General features: G+C 43.1%; 3 protein-coding genes across 3 annotated transcripts; all 3 read left to right on the top strand.

Moving 5' to 3' along the window:
* Positions 1-5,651: 5,651 nt before the first annotated feature.
* Positions 5,652-7,770, top strand: c9h2orf80 (chromosome 9 C2orf80 homolog; the record flags this gene model as incomplete). Its single annotated transcript, XM_079230535.1, has 8 exons — positions 5,652-5,692; positions 5,786-5,867; positions 5,951-6,033; positions 6,481-6,571; positions 7,020-7,097; positions 7,208-7,295; positions 7,404-7,516; positions 7,702-7,770. The coding sequence occupies 8 exons, from the start codon at positions 5,652-5,654 to the stop codon at positions 7,768-7,770; spliced, it is 645 nt and encodes a 214-aa protein (XP_079086661.1).
* Positions 7,771-8,962: 1,192 nt separating this feature from the next.
* Positions 8,963-11,121, top strand: LOC306747476 (gamma-crystallin M2-like; the record flags this gene model as incomplete). Its single annotated transcript, XM_079230533.1, has 3 exons — positions 8,963-8,971; positions 9,579-9,821; positions 10,846-11,121. 3 exons carry the CDS (start codon positions 8,963-8,965, stop codon positions 11,119-11,121), a joined length of 528 nt encoding a protein of 175 aa, XP_079086659.1.
* A 1,078-nt stretch (positions 11,122-12,199) lies between these two features.
* On the top strand, positions 12,200-17,607 carry LOC306747475 (uncharacterized protein; the record flags this gene model as incomplete). Its single annotated transcript, XM_079230532.1, has 6 exons — positions 12,200-12,208; positions 12,292-12,534; positions 13,522-13,775; positions 15,051-15,129; positions 15,398-15,634; positions 17,335-17,607. The coding sequence occupies 6 exons, from the start codon at positions 12,200-12,202 to the stop codon at positions 17,605-17,607; spliced, it is 1,095 nt and encodes a 364-aa protein (XP_079086658.1).
* Between the last annotated feature and the right edge of the window lie 173 nt (positions 17,608-17,780).

The raw sequence follows: 17,780 nt of genomic DNA, 5'->3' as shown, positions 1-17,780 counted from the left end.
GAAGAGCAGGCAGCTGGAGATGGAGGTCGTCCACCTCCAGAAACAAGTGGAGGCTCTGTGCTTCGATCTGGCCACCAAGAACTACAAGCAGAGGAAACTGGTTGGTTTGTTGTTGTTTTTTTACAGCCGTTAACACCACGACCTGATTTGCAGAACGCATACGTTTCTTACCATACATGTATTCATAACAAGGCACAGACTGTGTCAAAAGTGGGCGTTTTGATTTTATGTTTGTTTCTATTGCCTACAGTTCATCTTGTTGTTTTTTCTGTCACAGCTCGTCATCTTTAAAGCTCTTCATAGCGACACTTTGCAGCACTTGGACATGGCGGCTGACCTGTTCACTGACAGTGTGAGTTTACTCTGAAGAAGTTTCAACAATTGAACCAAGTTACACTCAAAATGAGCACAGCATTATCTTGATGTGAATATTTTACAGTCTTTAATGAAATATTGAAAGTTCCATGACAATCTGAAATGTACATTTGTCCCAATGAGACACAAGAACTAAGTGAGAAATTTGTCCGTATATTAATAGAGTATTTAAACGTCATTCAACCGGACTGCTCTAAGATCTCTTTTGCATTAGAAGTCTCAGGACAGCAGAATACATTGTTACAGAGAGAAAACGTACAACAAACGGAGCCAATCACAAGCAAGCCCATGCATACGAACAGCGGCTGAATAAATTGTCATATGCACAGTTAAAAACAAGAATTTTCCATACAATTAAACTTACTTTGCCTGAATGCCATTACAACAAAACACAAGGTAAAAATAAATAAGAGAAATAAATAATGCAACGTAATGTATACAATCTTTGAAAATGTCCAATTCATCCAATGAAATCAAACTCTAAAGTCTTTTGTAAGTCATTCCATTCATTTAGTTGAAAATAGAGCTCTCTTCTGATACAAGAAACTCCTTTATTTTTATTTCCTGTGTCAATTATTCAACGCGTGGTTTTAAAAGTCAGACTACTATCTAACTAAATTCAGACACATTTATAAGATTGAACGATGAGTGTAAATGTCAAACTATACGAGACATAACTTGTGACTGTATTACCAACAGGATCTCCCTAAACTATCTGAGGACAACAATACCTCATCTTGTGGTGTCGACAAAGAATATCTTGCAGTGGGAAGGTGAGCAAATACTGTATTCAGATTGGTACCGAAACTTTTCTTTCTTCTTTTTTTGACATAAGTGAATGACATCTGCTATTTCTTTCTTCCTGTCTTGCTCGTTATTAGTGTCACGGATCAGTTACCTCCTCAGCCAGAAATCGAAGGGCCTTTGTTCCCAGAACCGAAAGTACCGGCGGATTTGCCTGAAAAAAACATCTCTGCAAATGTCTTCAGTGTCCAGAACCGATCCAGGGCGTCCAATGATATTTTCACTGGTAGGGAGCTTTAGAGTTTTTTTTTGTGCTACTCCAAAATTTGCCCTTTGCTTCACCGAGATACTAATTCCCTGGAAATATGTTTAAACAAATTGTCCATATTTCTTTTCCACAGATAACACTGAGACCGAGGAAACGCTTTCGAGCCAGTTCACACAAGCTCCCCAGGCAGGAACGTCCCGTCCGTCCAGCAGCCTGAGGGACGACGTAGAGAGGCTGTCAATGATCTTTTCTCAATCTAAAGAAATGAAGCCCGTGTGCTGTCTTCAGAACGGCCAAACCTCCTCAGCTGTGAGCACGTGTGAACAACCCAAGCCAGAGATGGCTTTGGTTGTATCTGACGACGTCCCCCTTCCAAGTAGCTCTGCCAAGGAAACTGAACCAGAACATGGAAACAAACAAGAGACGACTGTGCTCCTCAATACCTCGATGGAGATGACGCTAAGTAACGCCGCTGAGATAGTCACTGTGGAAACCAAGGCCAAAAATACCGGCCGCACTGGCAAGCTGAAAAGCAAGAAGAATAAGGAACAAGCCGGGGGGTCAAGTGTAGCTGAAGACCCTCAAGTGAAGAACTCTGCAGATTGCAGGTTGACCGAGGTTCAGAGTGTTCCCACCGGCACTTTGTTACAGACAGATGGTCTTGTATTAGAGGATATTAGAGGCCCAGAGGTCATTAAGCTTCAGCCTCCCAAGACGCAGTGTAGCAGTGTCGCTCCCTCTCAAATTCCCAAATGGATAAAGTTTGAAGCTGTCAAACGTCCGAAAATGGATAAAAAGAAGAAGGACAAAGTACAGCCCCGTGATCATACCAACACAAAAACAGGGTCCCAAGACGGTGCCACGCCGGACCTGGACGATTATTTCATGGATCCTGAAATAAAATTCCCCAAATCCAGCAGATGTGTAAAATTGACGCCAGAGAACGATTCAGCGGAAGAAGCCAGGTCCAAAGTCACATGCAGGAGGACTAAAGGCAGGAGCGCATCGTCGGTCTCTCGGAAAACGTTTGTCGCTTTGCCTCCGCTGTCGCGTGAAAGTGAGGACCCGGTCCACGGTGACGTGGAAGGAGAAGTTGAAGCATGCAAAGTCCAGGAGGCGCCCGAAGAGTTCCCGTTCTGTTTAGACGAGGTCACGCAGCCGGAGCCGCAACATGTGGTTTATAAGCCACAGCGCAAGACTTCTGGGGGAAGTCAGAAATCAAGATGCAGAGGGACTTTTGTTGTCTCAGTGACAAGGGATAGCGCCTCAATAACCAGAGAAAAAGTAGAGCAGGACTTGCCGGCTACGGAATCCTCCAACTGCGAGGAAGAAGAACCGCCAACGGTCGTGGACGCAGGCGTCGTTCTGGATCATTCAGAATCAAACCCACACAGGCAGAGTTTGAGGGCCCTTGTCAAGGAAATGCCGAGCTCCTGTAAGCGTCCTCGTCTCGCCACTTTGGACTCCGGAGGCCCTCAAGAGGATTTGAGTAGCGGCACTGACCAGGTGGCATCGCCGCTGGATCCAGACTGGACTTTGGGGACAGAGTTTCGGACGCCTAAAAAAGCCAGGAAGGAGGAAGCCCGCCGAACCTATAAGAAGAAAGCCGCTCAGCGGGAGGGGTGTGTCGATCCCTTCAACGACGGGAAGAAGAAGAAAAATAGCCGAAGCGACAAAAGATTTGAATCCGAGGACGAAGCACGTTACCCGGAGGCCTCGCCGCTCCGTGGCATTGGCGCTCCTGAAAGAAACAAAGAGCAATTGGATGATTTGCAAGTGGTTGACCCCCATTCTGACATCGTCGGAAAGGAGGACATCCTTGAACATTCACATGGCGCGAAACCCAACGGGTCAAAGGCGGCTCCGAATCCAAAACGGCATCGGAAGACGTCCAAGCTGCAGACGGCCACGGAAACCAGAAATCCGAGGGAAACGTTTGTCGTCTCCAGGCGGAAGACTCGAGACCCCGTTGCGCCAATCGACCCGAGGAAGTCCGCCAGGGAGGAAGCGGGTCATCAGAATCTGGGACGCCTGCTGACGGATGAGATGCCGCCATGGCTGGACGTAGACATCAGCATCGCCGACACCGAGGCGGGTTCTTTCCTCTCTACTCCCAGGAGGGACACGTCGGGCAGAGCGCCAGCGTTTGAGGAGTCTGCTGATGCCACAAGCGAAGCCTCTCCAGGTGCGGCATCCATTGTTGTCTTTTTCTTTTATTATAATAATGTGTTTTTAGAGGTTGAAGCGCACCACTAACCCCCATGTTCTAATTGGACTAAAAACTTTAATTTCTCCATGCACTCTAAACACAAAGTAGGCCTACTTATATTATGCGTTGGCGAGTTATGTCACATTATGGTCGAGTCTTTCTTTTGGCTAAACAAATATTGTAATTGGCCCTAGAACGTGGGCCAGTGGCTGGACTGAGTATTACAACAACACACACTTTATCCTGACAAAAACAATTCACCTTTCATTCGTTTGAGATGAGATAAAATAAGATATTGATAATACGATTATTAGTCCCGCAGTGGGTAAATTGCAGGATTACAACAGCAAGAGACTGATAAAGTAATATAAATAACAGTAAACAATACAATAGCAGTATTTTATATACAGACGGAATACTTTTTTTAATTTAAAATGTATTTGTATTGCGATAAATGATTAAATTGACATTGTGAAATGAAGTAATATAAAAACCTTGTTTTGTTTTTTGTTAAAAGCCTAAAAAGACACCTTTTGTATTCTTATTAATTGTGTTGCAGCAGGACGAGTCTTAACATCTCTGACCAACACCATTCAAACCCCAGGGAGTGAAGGCGGAGGCAGAAGCAGGAGACGGAAAGGCGTCGTCAGTTATAAGGAGCCGACCCTCAACAGGTGAGGACGTCTGTGGCCACAGTATGGATTTATACCAGAACGCAGCAGCCGGGAATTCATTGTATTTATTTATTTATTTTTGTAACAGCAAAATGAGGCGCGGAGATAAATTCACAGACAGCGAGTTTCTGAGTTCTCCCATGTTCAAGGACGGGAAGAAGAAGAAGAAGAAGCAGATGGAGAAGAAGATTATTCCAAAATTGAAAAAATCCATTCTGGTGAACTTTCCAACTGATTTATGATTTATGTATTTAATTTTTTTTAACCTGGTTCATTGTACATTTTTGATCTGCTGAAGCTTAATAAAAACTTTTTTCATCATTTATATTCCTTGTGGAACATGTTTGCTGGCACCCGTATTTTAGACTCGACTATACAAACGTGTTCTATAATCTCTCTGTTCTAAAAACCATGCATCGTCTGGCTGGTAACGATCTGAGAGATTGACAGGTGGTCATACATTATTCAAACTAGGCGGTTCACCTGAGAAGTCTCTTCCACGTCGGCGTTCAGGGCTCGTGTTCAACACAAAGGTCGTGTGAGGTTTAGCATCGTCATGTGAACTGAAGATCCGTCGGCTTGTTTGCGGTCGACCTCGTCCGTGTGGTGAGTACCGACGCCTGTGTGCTGAATTTGTTGTCGGGGTTCTTACGGTCATAGAAAACCTGGAAAAGTCATGGAATTTTAAAATAGTTATTTCCAGGCCTGGAAAAGTCCTTGAAAAAAAAAAAAATCCCAAATGTTTTGTAAAAGTCATGTAAATGTGTTATATTCATGTGTTCATGTCGTTCAATTACGCTGAGTTTGAAATAATGAATATGCTTTTAAAAGAGACTCAAAATATAAGCAGGCATCCATACAGGCATCTATATAAATGTTTATTCTTTTAATCAAACTATTGTCTCATTCATTTAAGGTTTACTGTATGCTTTGTATTCTCATTGTTAGTTTAAATACTACATTTACTCACTTTTTACTGTTTACACCCAGTAAATGTTTGGTCATGGAAATCCACTGGTCAGAACGTGTATGAACCCTGTGTTGTAAACATGCCACTGATTATGATCTGCACAAAAAAAAACAATTGTTCTAAACCTTTTGGTTGAGTTTTGGATTTCTTGCACACGGCTGTTTTAACCATTGGTTACAGAGAATGTATTTTTGAAGGTGGACTAGACTGCAAGGTGTCGGGTTCACGTCCCGACTACGCAGCAGTAAATGAACCCCTTGTGTTTTTACATTAACAGTGTTATGCGTCACTCATTCTACTCGCCATCGTGGCCGTGAAGAGTATATTGTATTTAAGAAATAATTCAACGTTCGGATGGTTTCCTTTTTTGTTTTTGACAGGTGTCCTACATGAAAGGATTTCATTCAGAAAATGGAGGCGAGGCAACTGAAGAGAGAGGTTGAGGCGCTTATGTGAGTGGATGTGAAAAGCTCACAGATCATTGGGGGGAAAAAAAGCACATTTTAATAAGCCAATTTATTCTTTGTTTCTTCTAATCGGAACAGAGGCGATTACATTGGGCAGAAACTCCGAGAGAAATCTTTTGACCCGAAGGGGAAGGGGACCTCCACAATGCTGGATGACCTGGTAACGCAGAATTAACGGCAAATATATAAATAAAATCAACAATGACTTCCGGATTGAGTTGCTGTGTATTTGACTTGTTGCAGGCTCACTATGACCTGGCTATTAGAGTTGCCCTTTGGTGGTTGGACAAAGACGAGGGACGCGACGTGCTGGACGGAGACATCATGTAAGCTGCTTGTGTTTTTATAGACTAATATATTAGACTCTGATCTTTCAAGTAAAAGTAGAAAAGTCCTTCATTCAAAGCTAAATGTGCAAAAGTAAGTAAGTGAGATGCCGATCAGAATAATATATATATCATATTATTGATTATAATTTTTGATGCATCACCATCACTGTCATATAAAGGTACTACTACTCAATTAAGTTGTTATCTTACTCTAATAATCTATAACGATGCATCATATTTTATTTATATGATATTTGGTATTATCTGAATCTGCAAAGGGATAAAGTAACTACAGTTCTCAGGTAAATAAAGAGGAGTAGACACCGGGCTCGTGTCCGGCCTCTGGCAGAGGGGAGCGGGGACATTAGTGACATTAGAGATATAAACACTGGACTGTGTTGTGTTTTCTGTGGCTGCTAAGTGAAGCTTTCCTCTCTACCACAGCGGAGCAGCGAGCAGCTCAGGAGGCGCCCAGTACCCCAATCGCTTAGAACGGGAGGCCATGATCCTGTCGTCCTTTGCCGGGATAATTATGGTACGGTAACGTGTCACTAATGCACAGACGCCACTTTTATTAAAGGGATCGGTGGCAAATAGCGGGGAGGTTGCAGGTTTAAAACAACTGAATTCCCCTCCGCTCACTCCTCTCTCCTCAGAACTACGGTGGCCTTCACGTATAACATAGAAAACATGAAAGGCTCTCTTTAGAGCCAGTGTTTTGTCCTCTCTGGGCTCCTGTAGAAACACGGAGGACCCGCTTCATATGTAGATGTGAAGGCCTCATTCTAAACTAACGAAAAACACAACTATTTTTAGTTTCAGGGGATTATACACTGATAAAAACCTAGTTTTGACTCATATTCCATATCTAATGCTACACACATGGTCCTTTTACTTCCTGATATCCTGTTCAGATACATTCAAATGAGAAACTACCCAATGTGCTAGTTGCTAACCGCTGCAGCATGTTTTTCCTGCTTCAGAGTAGCCTGCCTGTGGAGGAGATCTTGGCTCTGTACAGGTGTAGACCGGCTGCTTCACACCCGAACCAGCAAGCCAAGGTGCCAGCATCCCGGCTAGTATTCCACCCACACAGTATACGTGTAGTTATATTGTACCCATTTGTATTTCATAGTTTCTGTGACGTAGACGTGATGTTTTTATCCTACAGGGTGCGATCGTGTATCCCTTCACTCTGTCCTACCACCCGTTTGCAATGCTCGGCTCCTACAAGGCCGTCCACCACTCGAAGAAGCACAGTAAGTGTGTCTGTGGCAAATCAATGAGACTCTGCTCATAGAAATCAAACCTCAACATAATAAGTAAGGAAAATCACTGTTGGTTGTGTCCAAAATAATCTCTCAAAGGTCAAAAGTTGAACAGATGGCTGTCTGAGAGGATGAAGGCAAGTGCGCCGCCTGCTGGGCGAGTGTCGGGGAACTCTTCGGCGTCTTCCTCCTCGTCACGCTCCTTCCTCAGTGTGAGTAGACGCAGCGTCTGTTCAATATTTAGGCTGGAAAAGGAAATCTGAAAATGATCTTGACAATTTTGTTTCATGATATTGTGAGAGAGCTCTACTGCCGCCCTGTGGACCTAAGCAGATCTCTCTCTCTCTCTCTCTCTCTCTCTCTCTCTCTCTCTCTCTCTCTCTCTCTCTCTTCTCAGGACACCAGTGACCCTCCTGAGAAGAGAGCTGAGCACTATGAAGGTTCACTGGAGTCTCTGCACGACTGAAGTCCACTTCCTGCAGTTTGATTTGCACACGATGGACTTGAAAGTGTTTGAGTTCAATAGTTTCTCACTTCTACTGTCTTTTCTTTCAGTGTTCACTGTATACCTTTCAATCTTTACAGATTGATTTAAAATATTCAGCATTTGGAGGCAGTTGATGAAGACATGTTCGTGATAATGACTTATGGTTGTTGCTGTTCTTGTTAGTGTAATATATTAAATGCTAATCACCTTTTAGAGTGAGCAGTAAAATACATGAAACTGATGAATATCTTTACAAAAATAACACAGAATACCTCACTTTGCAGAATTAAATGCCAATAACATTTGACTTCACTAATAAATAACTACTCACTCATACTTTACTCGAGTACTTTCATTGTCTGCAACTTTATACTTCTCATTAGACAAATATTGTACTTTTTCCACTCCACTTTATCGTGTATTATCTATTTGTTAGTTTGCAGATGGAGATTTAACCTAAAAAAATATGGTTAAATACGCTACATTTTTTTAAAACTCTTTATAAGTTTCCTTCAGCTCGTACAGGTACTTCCTGTTTACATATTTGATTGGACAGATGCCACAGACGTCTCCTAGCAAACGATGAACACATTACTAAAGTCTTTAATAGCCGAGAAACTATAAACGTTTTAAATTTTGGTGCCGCAGCCTAATTTAGTCGATCACTGGTTTGAAACCAGTTGGTAGATCTCTGTGGTCAAATGTAATGCTTTCAATGTATAAACAGCTGATGCAACCCATCCACATGATTAATAATCAAGTAATAACACTATTGGACTATTTCCCTTGTTATATATGCTTATGTTAGATTCTCAGCTGCCTCAGTTTCACATTTCAACAAAGGCCGAGTCGTTTTGTGATGACCTGACATTCTGCCTGGAAAAGTTTAATCCACTCGATGGATTGGCTGATGTGCATATCAATAAAGAGGGCACGGGGGTCAGTAATTTGCCTGCTGGGACTTTTGCGTTGATGATTCAGGGGTTTCTGCTCTATGCCCAGGACCGAGGCCGCTGGCAGCGATGCCAGCGCGTTAAATCCCCGCTCATTGAATAAACAGCTCAAGTGGGATCTGCCAACCCTTTGATTGAGGTTTATATAGCGGGGCTCTGGTGCTGCTTTGTGAGACCAACAATTCCCGTAGGTGACCGGCTCCAGCACACTTTGCAAGATGAGTAAGGTAAGTCCTCTTGTCTGGAATAATGCTCACAAACCTGGAGGCAAACGTCGGTAAACACATGGACACGTAACCAGTGCCATGCAGGACATACTGGACATCCATGCATCCTCTTAACAGTCACATCTCTGTCTATGCAACTGCTCTGTGAGCGGAAGGCTTCATATTAACACACACACTGAAAAGTGCTACTTTTTTTGTTTGTTTTTTGGTAGTAGGCATCAATTAGACATTTACAGATGTTTTTCAGACAATTGACATGGCATGTGCAAATTTCTAGATGATGCTCATTTTAGTTACACATATAGAACATATATAACAGGTTATAACTAGGGAGTGATCTATTCTCTATTGTACATTTCTGAAAGAAAAGTGTTTTACTTGCTTCATGTTGAAGAAAATGTGCATGAATGTCAAGTTTAATAATGTATTGTTCATACAGCAGAGAAACAATGCAACAACCACATACGTAGAATACAATGTTCCTCATTGGGATGACCATGCACCTTGCAGGTTGTGCAAAGTGTGCAATGTAAATATAAGACGCCACACGTGTCCGTGTTGCAGGATTGTTGTTGTGACTGCGTTCTGTTTTCTCTCCTGGACTCAGATCACGTTTTACGAGGACAGGAACTTCCAGGGCCGCGCCCACGAGTGCGACGCCGACTGCCCGGACATGCACCCCCACTTCAGCCGCTGCAACTCCATCAAGGTGGAGAGCGGCTGCTGGGTGCTGTACGAGAAGCCCAACTACACCGGCTACCAGTACGTCCTGACCAGGGGGGAGTACCCGGACTACCAGCACTGGATGGGCTACAACGACACCATCCGCTCCTGCCGCACTTTCTCCTATGTGAGTCGACGTTTGTGTTTCTGTGAAGTGTGAGGACCTGCAAGACAACGGCGAAGGGAATCAGTGCTCCTTCGGGAGAGCTCTCCAAACAGTGTTATGTGATCTAGATGTGTTTTATTAGGACACATGTTATGCCTGAGAAGTAACTTGTTTTATGTTGTTTAGACGAATACGTATATAGTTTAACACAAATCATATGTTATCCTCCAGCCAAACATAAACTTCCACAAGATATTAACAGGGTTCTTACTGTCATGGAAAAGTCATGGAATTTTAAAATGGTTATTTCCAGGCCTGGAAAAGTCTTTGGAAAAAATAAAATCCCCAAAGTTTGAAATAATGAATATGCTTTTAAAAGAAAGACGCTCAAAATATAAGCAGGCATACATACAGGCATCTATATACATGTTTATTCTTTTAATCAAACTATTGTCTCATTCATTTGTGTCATTTAAGGTTTACTCTATGCTTTGTATTCTCATTGTTAGTTTAAATACTACATTTACTCACTTTTTACTGTTTACACCCAGTAAATGTTTGGTCATAGAAATTTGTTTTAAAGTCATGGAAATCCACTGGTCAGAACGTGTATGAACCCTGTGTTGTAAACATGCCACTGATTATGATCTGCACAAAAAAAACAATTGTTCTAAACCTTTTGGTTGAGTTTTGGATTTCTTGCACACGGCTGTTTTTGACTGGGTTCACGTCCCGACTACGCAGCAGTAAATGAACCTATACTACATTTTCTCACTTTTTTTATGTAAACACCGAGATTTCACAAAATGTTTGGTCATGGAAATTTGGTTTAAAGTCATGGAAATCCATTGGTCAAGATGTGTATGATCCCTGTACTAAATTAGATGGAATTGACATTTTCATTTGCAAAAATATGCCTCAGGTGTTGTGCAGGTCCCAAAATCCAATTTTAAATGTTAATCTGAGGCAAAAGAATGAAGGGAAGCCCTCAGTAGATCCACGAGGGCCCCTTGCACTAACGCCGTCCTCCCCTGTGTTCCTCCAGACCAGCGAGGGCCCTTACCGCATGCGCATCTACGAGCGCCCCAACTTCCAGGGTCAGATGATGGAGTTCAGCGAGGACTGCGAGTCGGTGCAGGATCACTTCCGCAGCCGCGACGTTTACTCCTGCAACGTGATGGAGGGCTACTGGACCCTGTACGAGCAGCCCAACTACCGCGGCCGGCAGTACTTCATGAGGCCCGGGGAGTACCGCAAGTTCAGCGACTGGGGGGCCACCTGCGCCACCACCGGGTCCTTCCGCAGAATCACCGAGTTTTAATCCGGAGTCTCACTCGGTGCTATTGATTTGATTTACTTTTCAATTCCACCCTTGAAAAAAAAAAACATTTATTTATGGTAAAGTTAATAAAATGTTGTGATACAATAATGGAGTGGAATGGTTCGGCTATGATAAAGAGGTTGACCCGGCATGTTAATAAGAAATCATTATTAAAAAAGTAATGATAAATGAATCTACTGAATCTATTTTCTCTGCGCTTGTGAATAAATATCTTGGTTTTGACTGATTTAACTAACAAACACGAACATCTTCACACACAGCAGTATTAATATTACTATTATTATTTTCTCATTATTCCCACCCTGACCTGTTTGTGTGACCCTGACACTAACACACATCATTTAAAATAACAAAAGGGAAGCAGTTCAAAGGAGGGATGCACCGATATCCTGCCGATGTCGGCTCAAATAGCTCAGATCGGTTAATTATTTCATTCAATTCTGTGTTTACGTCTGACTACATATGTGCGTATACTACGGCGTGGCAGCAGCAGCACGCCGGTAGGCCGCACAGCTCAACATGTCAGCTGCTAGAAGTAAATAAGGATTGCTTGATTATGAGACTCACACTTCTATTTTCTATAGCCTGCATGACAGAAATCCTCTATAGAGATAACAGGGCTACCGTTCACACCATTCATCTGTTACCAGCTACAGCACACATTCATAAAACACTGTTTATGGTTATTTACTCTAACATCCGTCTCCCATGCTCACATGTATTTTCTGTTTTCTTATAAACTGCATGAATACACTGGTCCCATCCCATTTGAAACACACAGAAGATGGTAAAAGAGCTCAGCGTTGACTGTTCCAGCATCTGAGGCTCATGCTGGAAGCTGCACAGTGTCTGTCAACCCGAACAGAGGACGCGACAAACAGGAGCAGGGAAGACCCCTGAAGGGTCTCTGCTGACACCAGGCCCCCTTTTGAATGGCAACACACACACAGCTGCATCACATAGGCAACACATATAAAGATGGGCTCTACCTTTGATGGGCAAAAAAACAACAACAACACACACACAGGAAGCAGTTTGCCCAACAGCAGCAGCCATCATGGGAAAGGTTTGTGTTTATTTTACAAATGTCCATCAAGCCCCCCCTCCGCCGGGCAAATAAGCTGAATGTGATGTCCTCCGCTCCGCCAGATCATCTTCTACGAGGACAGGAACTTCGGGGGCCAGCACTACGAGTGCATGAGCGACTGCGCTGACCTGCACTCCATGTTCGAGCGCTGCCGCTCCATCCGGGTGGAGAGCGGCATGTTCATGATCTACGACCGGCCCGGCTTCATGGGAACCCAGTACTTCATGAGGAAGGGGGAGTACTCCGACTACATGGGCCCGGCGGGCATGAATGACTGCGTCAGGTCCTGCCGCATGATCCCCATGGTGAGGCCTTCTGTCAAAAGGATTCGTTACACAGCCACAAATAGTCAGAAATGGTTAAGATTTATACCGAGGACTCTTGTAACTCCATGATGAAGCAGAAGCACACAACATGTCTAATAAGCAAGGACTGCTTATTCAACTTTTGGCACATTTCTAACCAAATCTAAAAGGGTTAACATACAGAATAGTACTAATCCCATCTATAACTTCAGTTGGCAGTTGCAATTTGAATTCTGAAATTAACATATAATGCTTAAAAGAAAAAAGTCTGACAGTGCACATTAATAAAAACATTTCTGTTAGCCAAGAGGCTATTTTCCGTCTGTAGTCCCGAGAGGCAGATGTTAAAAAAGACAAAAACAAACCTAAAAACAGAAGTAAGATTAAATATACAAGGATGATAAAATGTTGACGCTTTTACAATGTGTGCACAACAGTCAAACAGCTAAAAAACAATAAAAGACATGCAGGTAGATGAATGGTCGACCGGCAAAGTCAAGACAGACCGAAAGTACAACACGGACAGAAAGAGGACAGCAAGGAGCTAGAAATACACTTAATCAGATTTATATATCCCTCTAATGTCTGTGTGGTAAATAGGAAGCGAGCAGCCTCTTAGCTTGGCCTAGCTTAGCATAAAGACTGGAAAACAGGGGGAAACCGCTAGCCGGGCTCGCTTCAAAGCTAATCAGTTATCAGTAGTTAACACATTGTATCTTTTGATGAGCACATATTATTGAGCGTTTTACGAGGTGATGTGTGTCTGACTCTTTAAATCCTGGGATCAGTTGTCGTGTTTCCTTTGGACAGAGCAAGGATAGCTGTTATGCTACGCCAACTAGCTGCTTACCGTACATAACCGTCTTCTCATCTAACTCAGACAAAGCAAATATGTCTATTTCCCAAAATGTCAAACTAGTATAATTCTGAGTCAAGTAGGAACACTTGATTTCTGTTGACCCCCCATGACCTTCCTGCCCTCTGCAGCACAGCGGCGGCTACAAGATGAGGCTGTACGAGCACTTCGACATGGGCGGCGAGATGATGGAGCTGACCGACAACTGCCCCAACCTCATGGAGCGCTTCCGCACGTCCAACTTCAACTCCTGCAACGTGATGGACGGCCACTGGCTCATGTACGAGCATCCCAACTACAGGGGACGCCACTACTACCTGAGGCCCGGCCAGTACAAGAGCTTCAACGAGTGGAGCGGCAACAACTCCAGGATGGGCTCCATCAGGCGGCTCATGGATCTCTAAAAGGCAGCAGAACGGTTCTCGTGAAGTGTCTCCTCTTCGCCTTGTTCCACACGCTGAATAAAATGGCGTCAGTGCTCACTTGTTTTCAGTTTTGTTCTTGCTCTCTGCGTTTGGCGGCCATGTTTTCTCACGAGGGCGCGGCGGGGTCGTGGCCTGACGTCCCGACTCTCATCAGAGGCCTGAATAAAATCCTGCAAGTGCTGACACTTTTAACACGGAGACTCGAGTGTCATCTATCGTGGAGCTGAAGGGAAGTCGCACGGTTAAAAGAATAAAATACGTTATAATACTGACACCTGTCTTAGGCAATCTCACCGCATGGTCCATTTAGTAGCTTTAGACCATTTCACATGAGCTTCATCAGCAGACAGGTTGTCGTGGACGGTCAAGAGTGAACTTTCAACCTTGAGAAGTAATAAAAGAATACATTTAAACATCTATTTTACTCTAATAACTGGGAAACCTCAACCTGCTGACGACGACCATCTGACGTGATTGAAAGCTCCAGAATACCTCCTAAATGCACCTCGTGCGGGGACTGTTCGCTCGACCTTTAGATTTGTTTTAAATTACGTATGATTATGTACTATATTACAAAGGAATACAAGGCTAATTGTTCTTAAAATTAGAGGTTTAAACCTCTCTGTTTAAGCAGTGTGTAGTTTACCGTGGATGTCCACCAGAGGGCAGCGTTAGAGAGTTTAAATTATAAATGAGACGAGATCAAACTAGGATGCTGTTGACATATAAGAGACACACGTTCTCTAATGAAGATAATGTCAGAATTAAATTTGGCAATATCATCATCTTCAAAAACATCTTACAAATGAAGTATAAATTCTATGTTTGCTGTTACAGACTTTATCAACAACATATTGAATATTAGTGTTATCTGAGAAAATGATATATCTACTCTACTACTGTCTCTGCTTAAAGTGAAAGAGGTGAAAGAAAATGAAGGAAAAAAACCCTCCAACAATCCATCAAGAAATCCAGCGGTGCCAGAAATCATCCAATCATGATCATCCAGCTTTGATGAAAGCATAAAGAAAATAAAAGGCCATCTAACTTTAGGTCCCATTCAGTCACGACAAAGGAAAAAACAAAACAAATCAACCTCAAACCACCTGTCAGCGCACAACTCCTACATGTCTCATCGGGGTGACACTGCGGCACAAACGCCAAAGATTCCTGGCAATTACAATATGAAAGGCACCTGCAGAGTCTGCATTTCACATGCACTATATATGTGACAGGTGGGAGTCTTCAGAGAGCTGGATGGAGCTCACAGGGCAAGGCACATACATGGCGGGGCAACAGGCCTACATGGGGAAGGTAAACAGCTCCCAGGAGGGCAGGGGAGGGGACTGCAGAGCACTGTTCATGCTGCTGGGGGACGGGACATGCTTTTATTGTGAAGGAAACAAAGGCCACCGGGCTTTTCTTTTGAACTCTTGAGCTTTACTGTTTTGTTTTATTATGAAGAGTAAAAAGTGGAAACATTGTCAATTACTCACACAAATTTACATTTCTTTGTCTTTGCAAGGGAAAAATATTTTTAAATCAATTTCTAAACAAAAGCCGATATCATTTCCATGTCTAGATTATCTTCTACGAGGACAAGAACTTCTCCGGGCGCTTTATTGAGTGCAGCAACGACTCTGCGGACCTGACGTGTCTCCTCAAACGCTGCAACTCCATCAGGGTGGAGAGCGGCTGCTTCATGATCTATGAGAAGGCCAACTATAATGGGAACCAGTACTGCCTGAAGAGAGGAGAGTACCCCGACTGCCATCAGTGGACCAACGACTCTGTCTGCTCCTGTCACCTCATCCGCATGGTGAGCTCCTGTTTCTGGGAACTTGTGTACAGATACATTGATCTCAAATATTGGATATTTTTATGATCATGTCGTTTTAATTATTTTGGACAGAGAACGCAAATGTATGCATGTTTCCAAACACTGTGATTTTATAAATATTAACAGTTGGTCTCCACTGTAGGTGGCACTAATTAACCAGTCAGGTGCCATTATATCGTTGCAGAAGAAGAGGTATGAGATGATTAAAAGAGCATCGGTTAAAACCTGCAACTTCCTGTTCTGAAGAGTGAAACTAATGCTAAAGGGACTTAAACTTGCATTCTCTCTCCTGACCACCAGGGGGCGACTCCTCTGTTTGTATAGAAGTATATGCTTCATGTGTTAAAGCTGCATTCTCTCCTGACCACCAGGGGGTGACTCCTCTGGTTGTATAGAAGTATATGCTTCATGTGTTATAGCTGTATTCTCTCTCCTGACCACCAGGGGGCGACTCCTCTGGTTGTATAGAAGTATATGCTTCATGTGTTATAGCTGTATTCTCTCTCCTGACCACCAGGGGGCGACTCCTCTGGTTGTATAGAAGTATATGCTTCATGTGTTATAGCTGTATTCTCTCTCCTGACCACCAGGGGGCGACTCCTCTGGTTGTATAGAAGTCTATGCTTAAGGCTATATCAATCCTTCTCAGTCCAAATATAGTAACTTCCGTTCACTGAAAAAATCCAATCCAAGATGGCGACGGCCACAATGCTAAACTTGAGGCTACATCCACGTCTTATATTCGGTCTATGGTCAAAACCTAAATGGTGGGAAAAAATGTCGAACCCATTGACTTCAAGATGAGGAAACAGGAAGTGCAAAAATAAGATTTCTGTTCATTTTTCCTGCAGCATGTTATCAAACAATGGAGAATGTTTAAGTCACATTCTCCATTTACGTCATGATTATTTCGTCAGGTTTGTTTCCATTCCATCCTGGTTGCAATACGCCAACTTTTCTTTGTAAACTGACATTTTTTTTCTTTCTTCTTCCGCGGAAGGATTCTGCACACGTTATTTTTTTGCAAAATGTAATTAATTATTTAGTTTCCCACAAATAATAAAGAAGACCCAAATACATACAATGTGTATATTTGTAACTCTAGCCTAGCTACAAAGTCTACCACCATGCTATTGGCTCTGTGTGGCAGTAGGCACAACAGTGATTTGAGCTAAATGCTAACAGCACCACTCAATGTGTACCTACAGTTTTAGGTTACTGTGTTAACATGCTAACATTTAGCAGTAAACACGTAGTACAGCTGAGGCTGATGCGAAAGTCATTAGTTTTTTTATATCAACTAAAGGATAAATTCAAATTTGGACCTGATGAAGGTATAACAGTGAAGTGCAAAACAATTATTGCTTGCACCAAACTTCATGGCAATCCATGGAATAGTGTCAAGACATTTCTGTCAAAACCACAAATGTTAACCTCATGGTGGAGCTAAAGGAAAATGAAATCAATCCTCTGGGGACCATGAACACGATTAATAGTTGTTCACCTTTGTCAGTCTGGACCAAAGTGGCGGATCAAAAACTCTTATGCTCAAATCTGGGTCGGCCTAAGATTATTTATGAGACTTTTTCATTGTGTAGTGTAAAGACAACATCTGATAATTATTGCAACGTTTATGGTTTCTGTTTCTAAATATTCCTCCCTCTCTCATTTCAAACCAGGTGCCCGGGTCGTTCAACATGCGCCTGTATCAGCGGCTGGAGTTCGGGGGTCAGATGATGGACCTGGCGGACGACTGTCCCAGCGTCATGGACCGCTTCCACGTGAACGACATCTTCTCCTGCAACGTGACCGACGGCAACTGGCTCTTCTACGAGCACCGGGACTACCGGGGCCGGATGTACCTGCTTAGGCCCGGAGACTACATGAGGTTCAGCGATTGGGGCGGCAGGAGCGCCAGGGTCGGCTCCATCAGGCGCATCCTGGACTATTGATGTGTTTTGGGAGGATCCCAGAGCGGCATGGAGGTTTTGGAAAGGCTTCATGCTCAGATAATGACCCACAAGACTATATATAAAAGTAGAAAAACACTGCATGAGACGCTCAGTTCTTTTGGTAGTTCTTTACTTCAAGGATTCAGACAATAATCGTGAAAAGCTTTTGAAAT

Source organism: Taurulus bubalis (assembly GCF_910589615.1).
Source record: "Taurulus bubalis genome assembly, chromosome: 15".
In the NCBI taxonomy this organism is placed as follows: Eukaryota; Metazoa; Chordata; class Actinopteri; order Perciformes; family Cottidae; genus Taurulus; species Taurulus bubalis.
The sequence above is the reverse complement of the archived record's forward strand: the minus strand, read 5'-3'. Positions and strand labels throughout refer to the sequence as shown.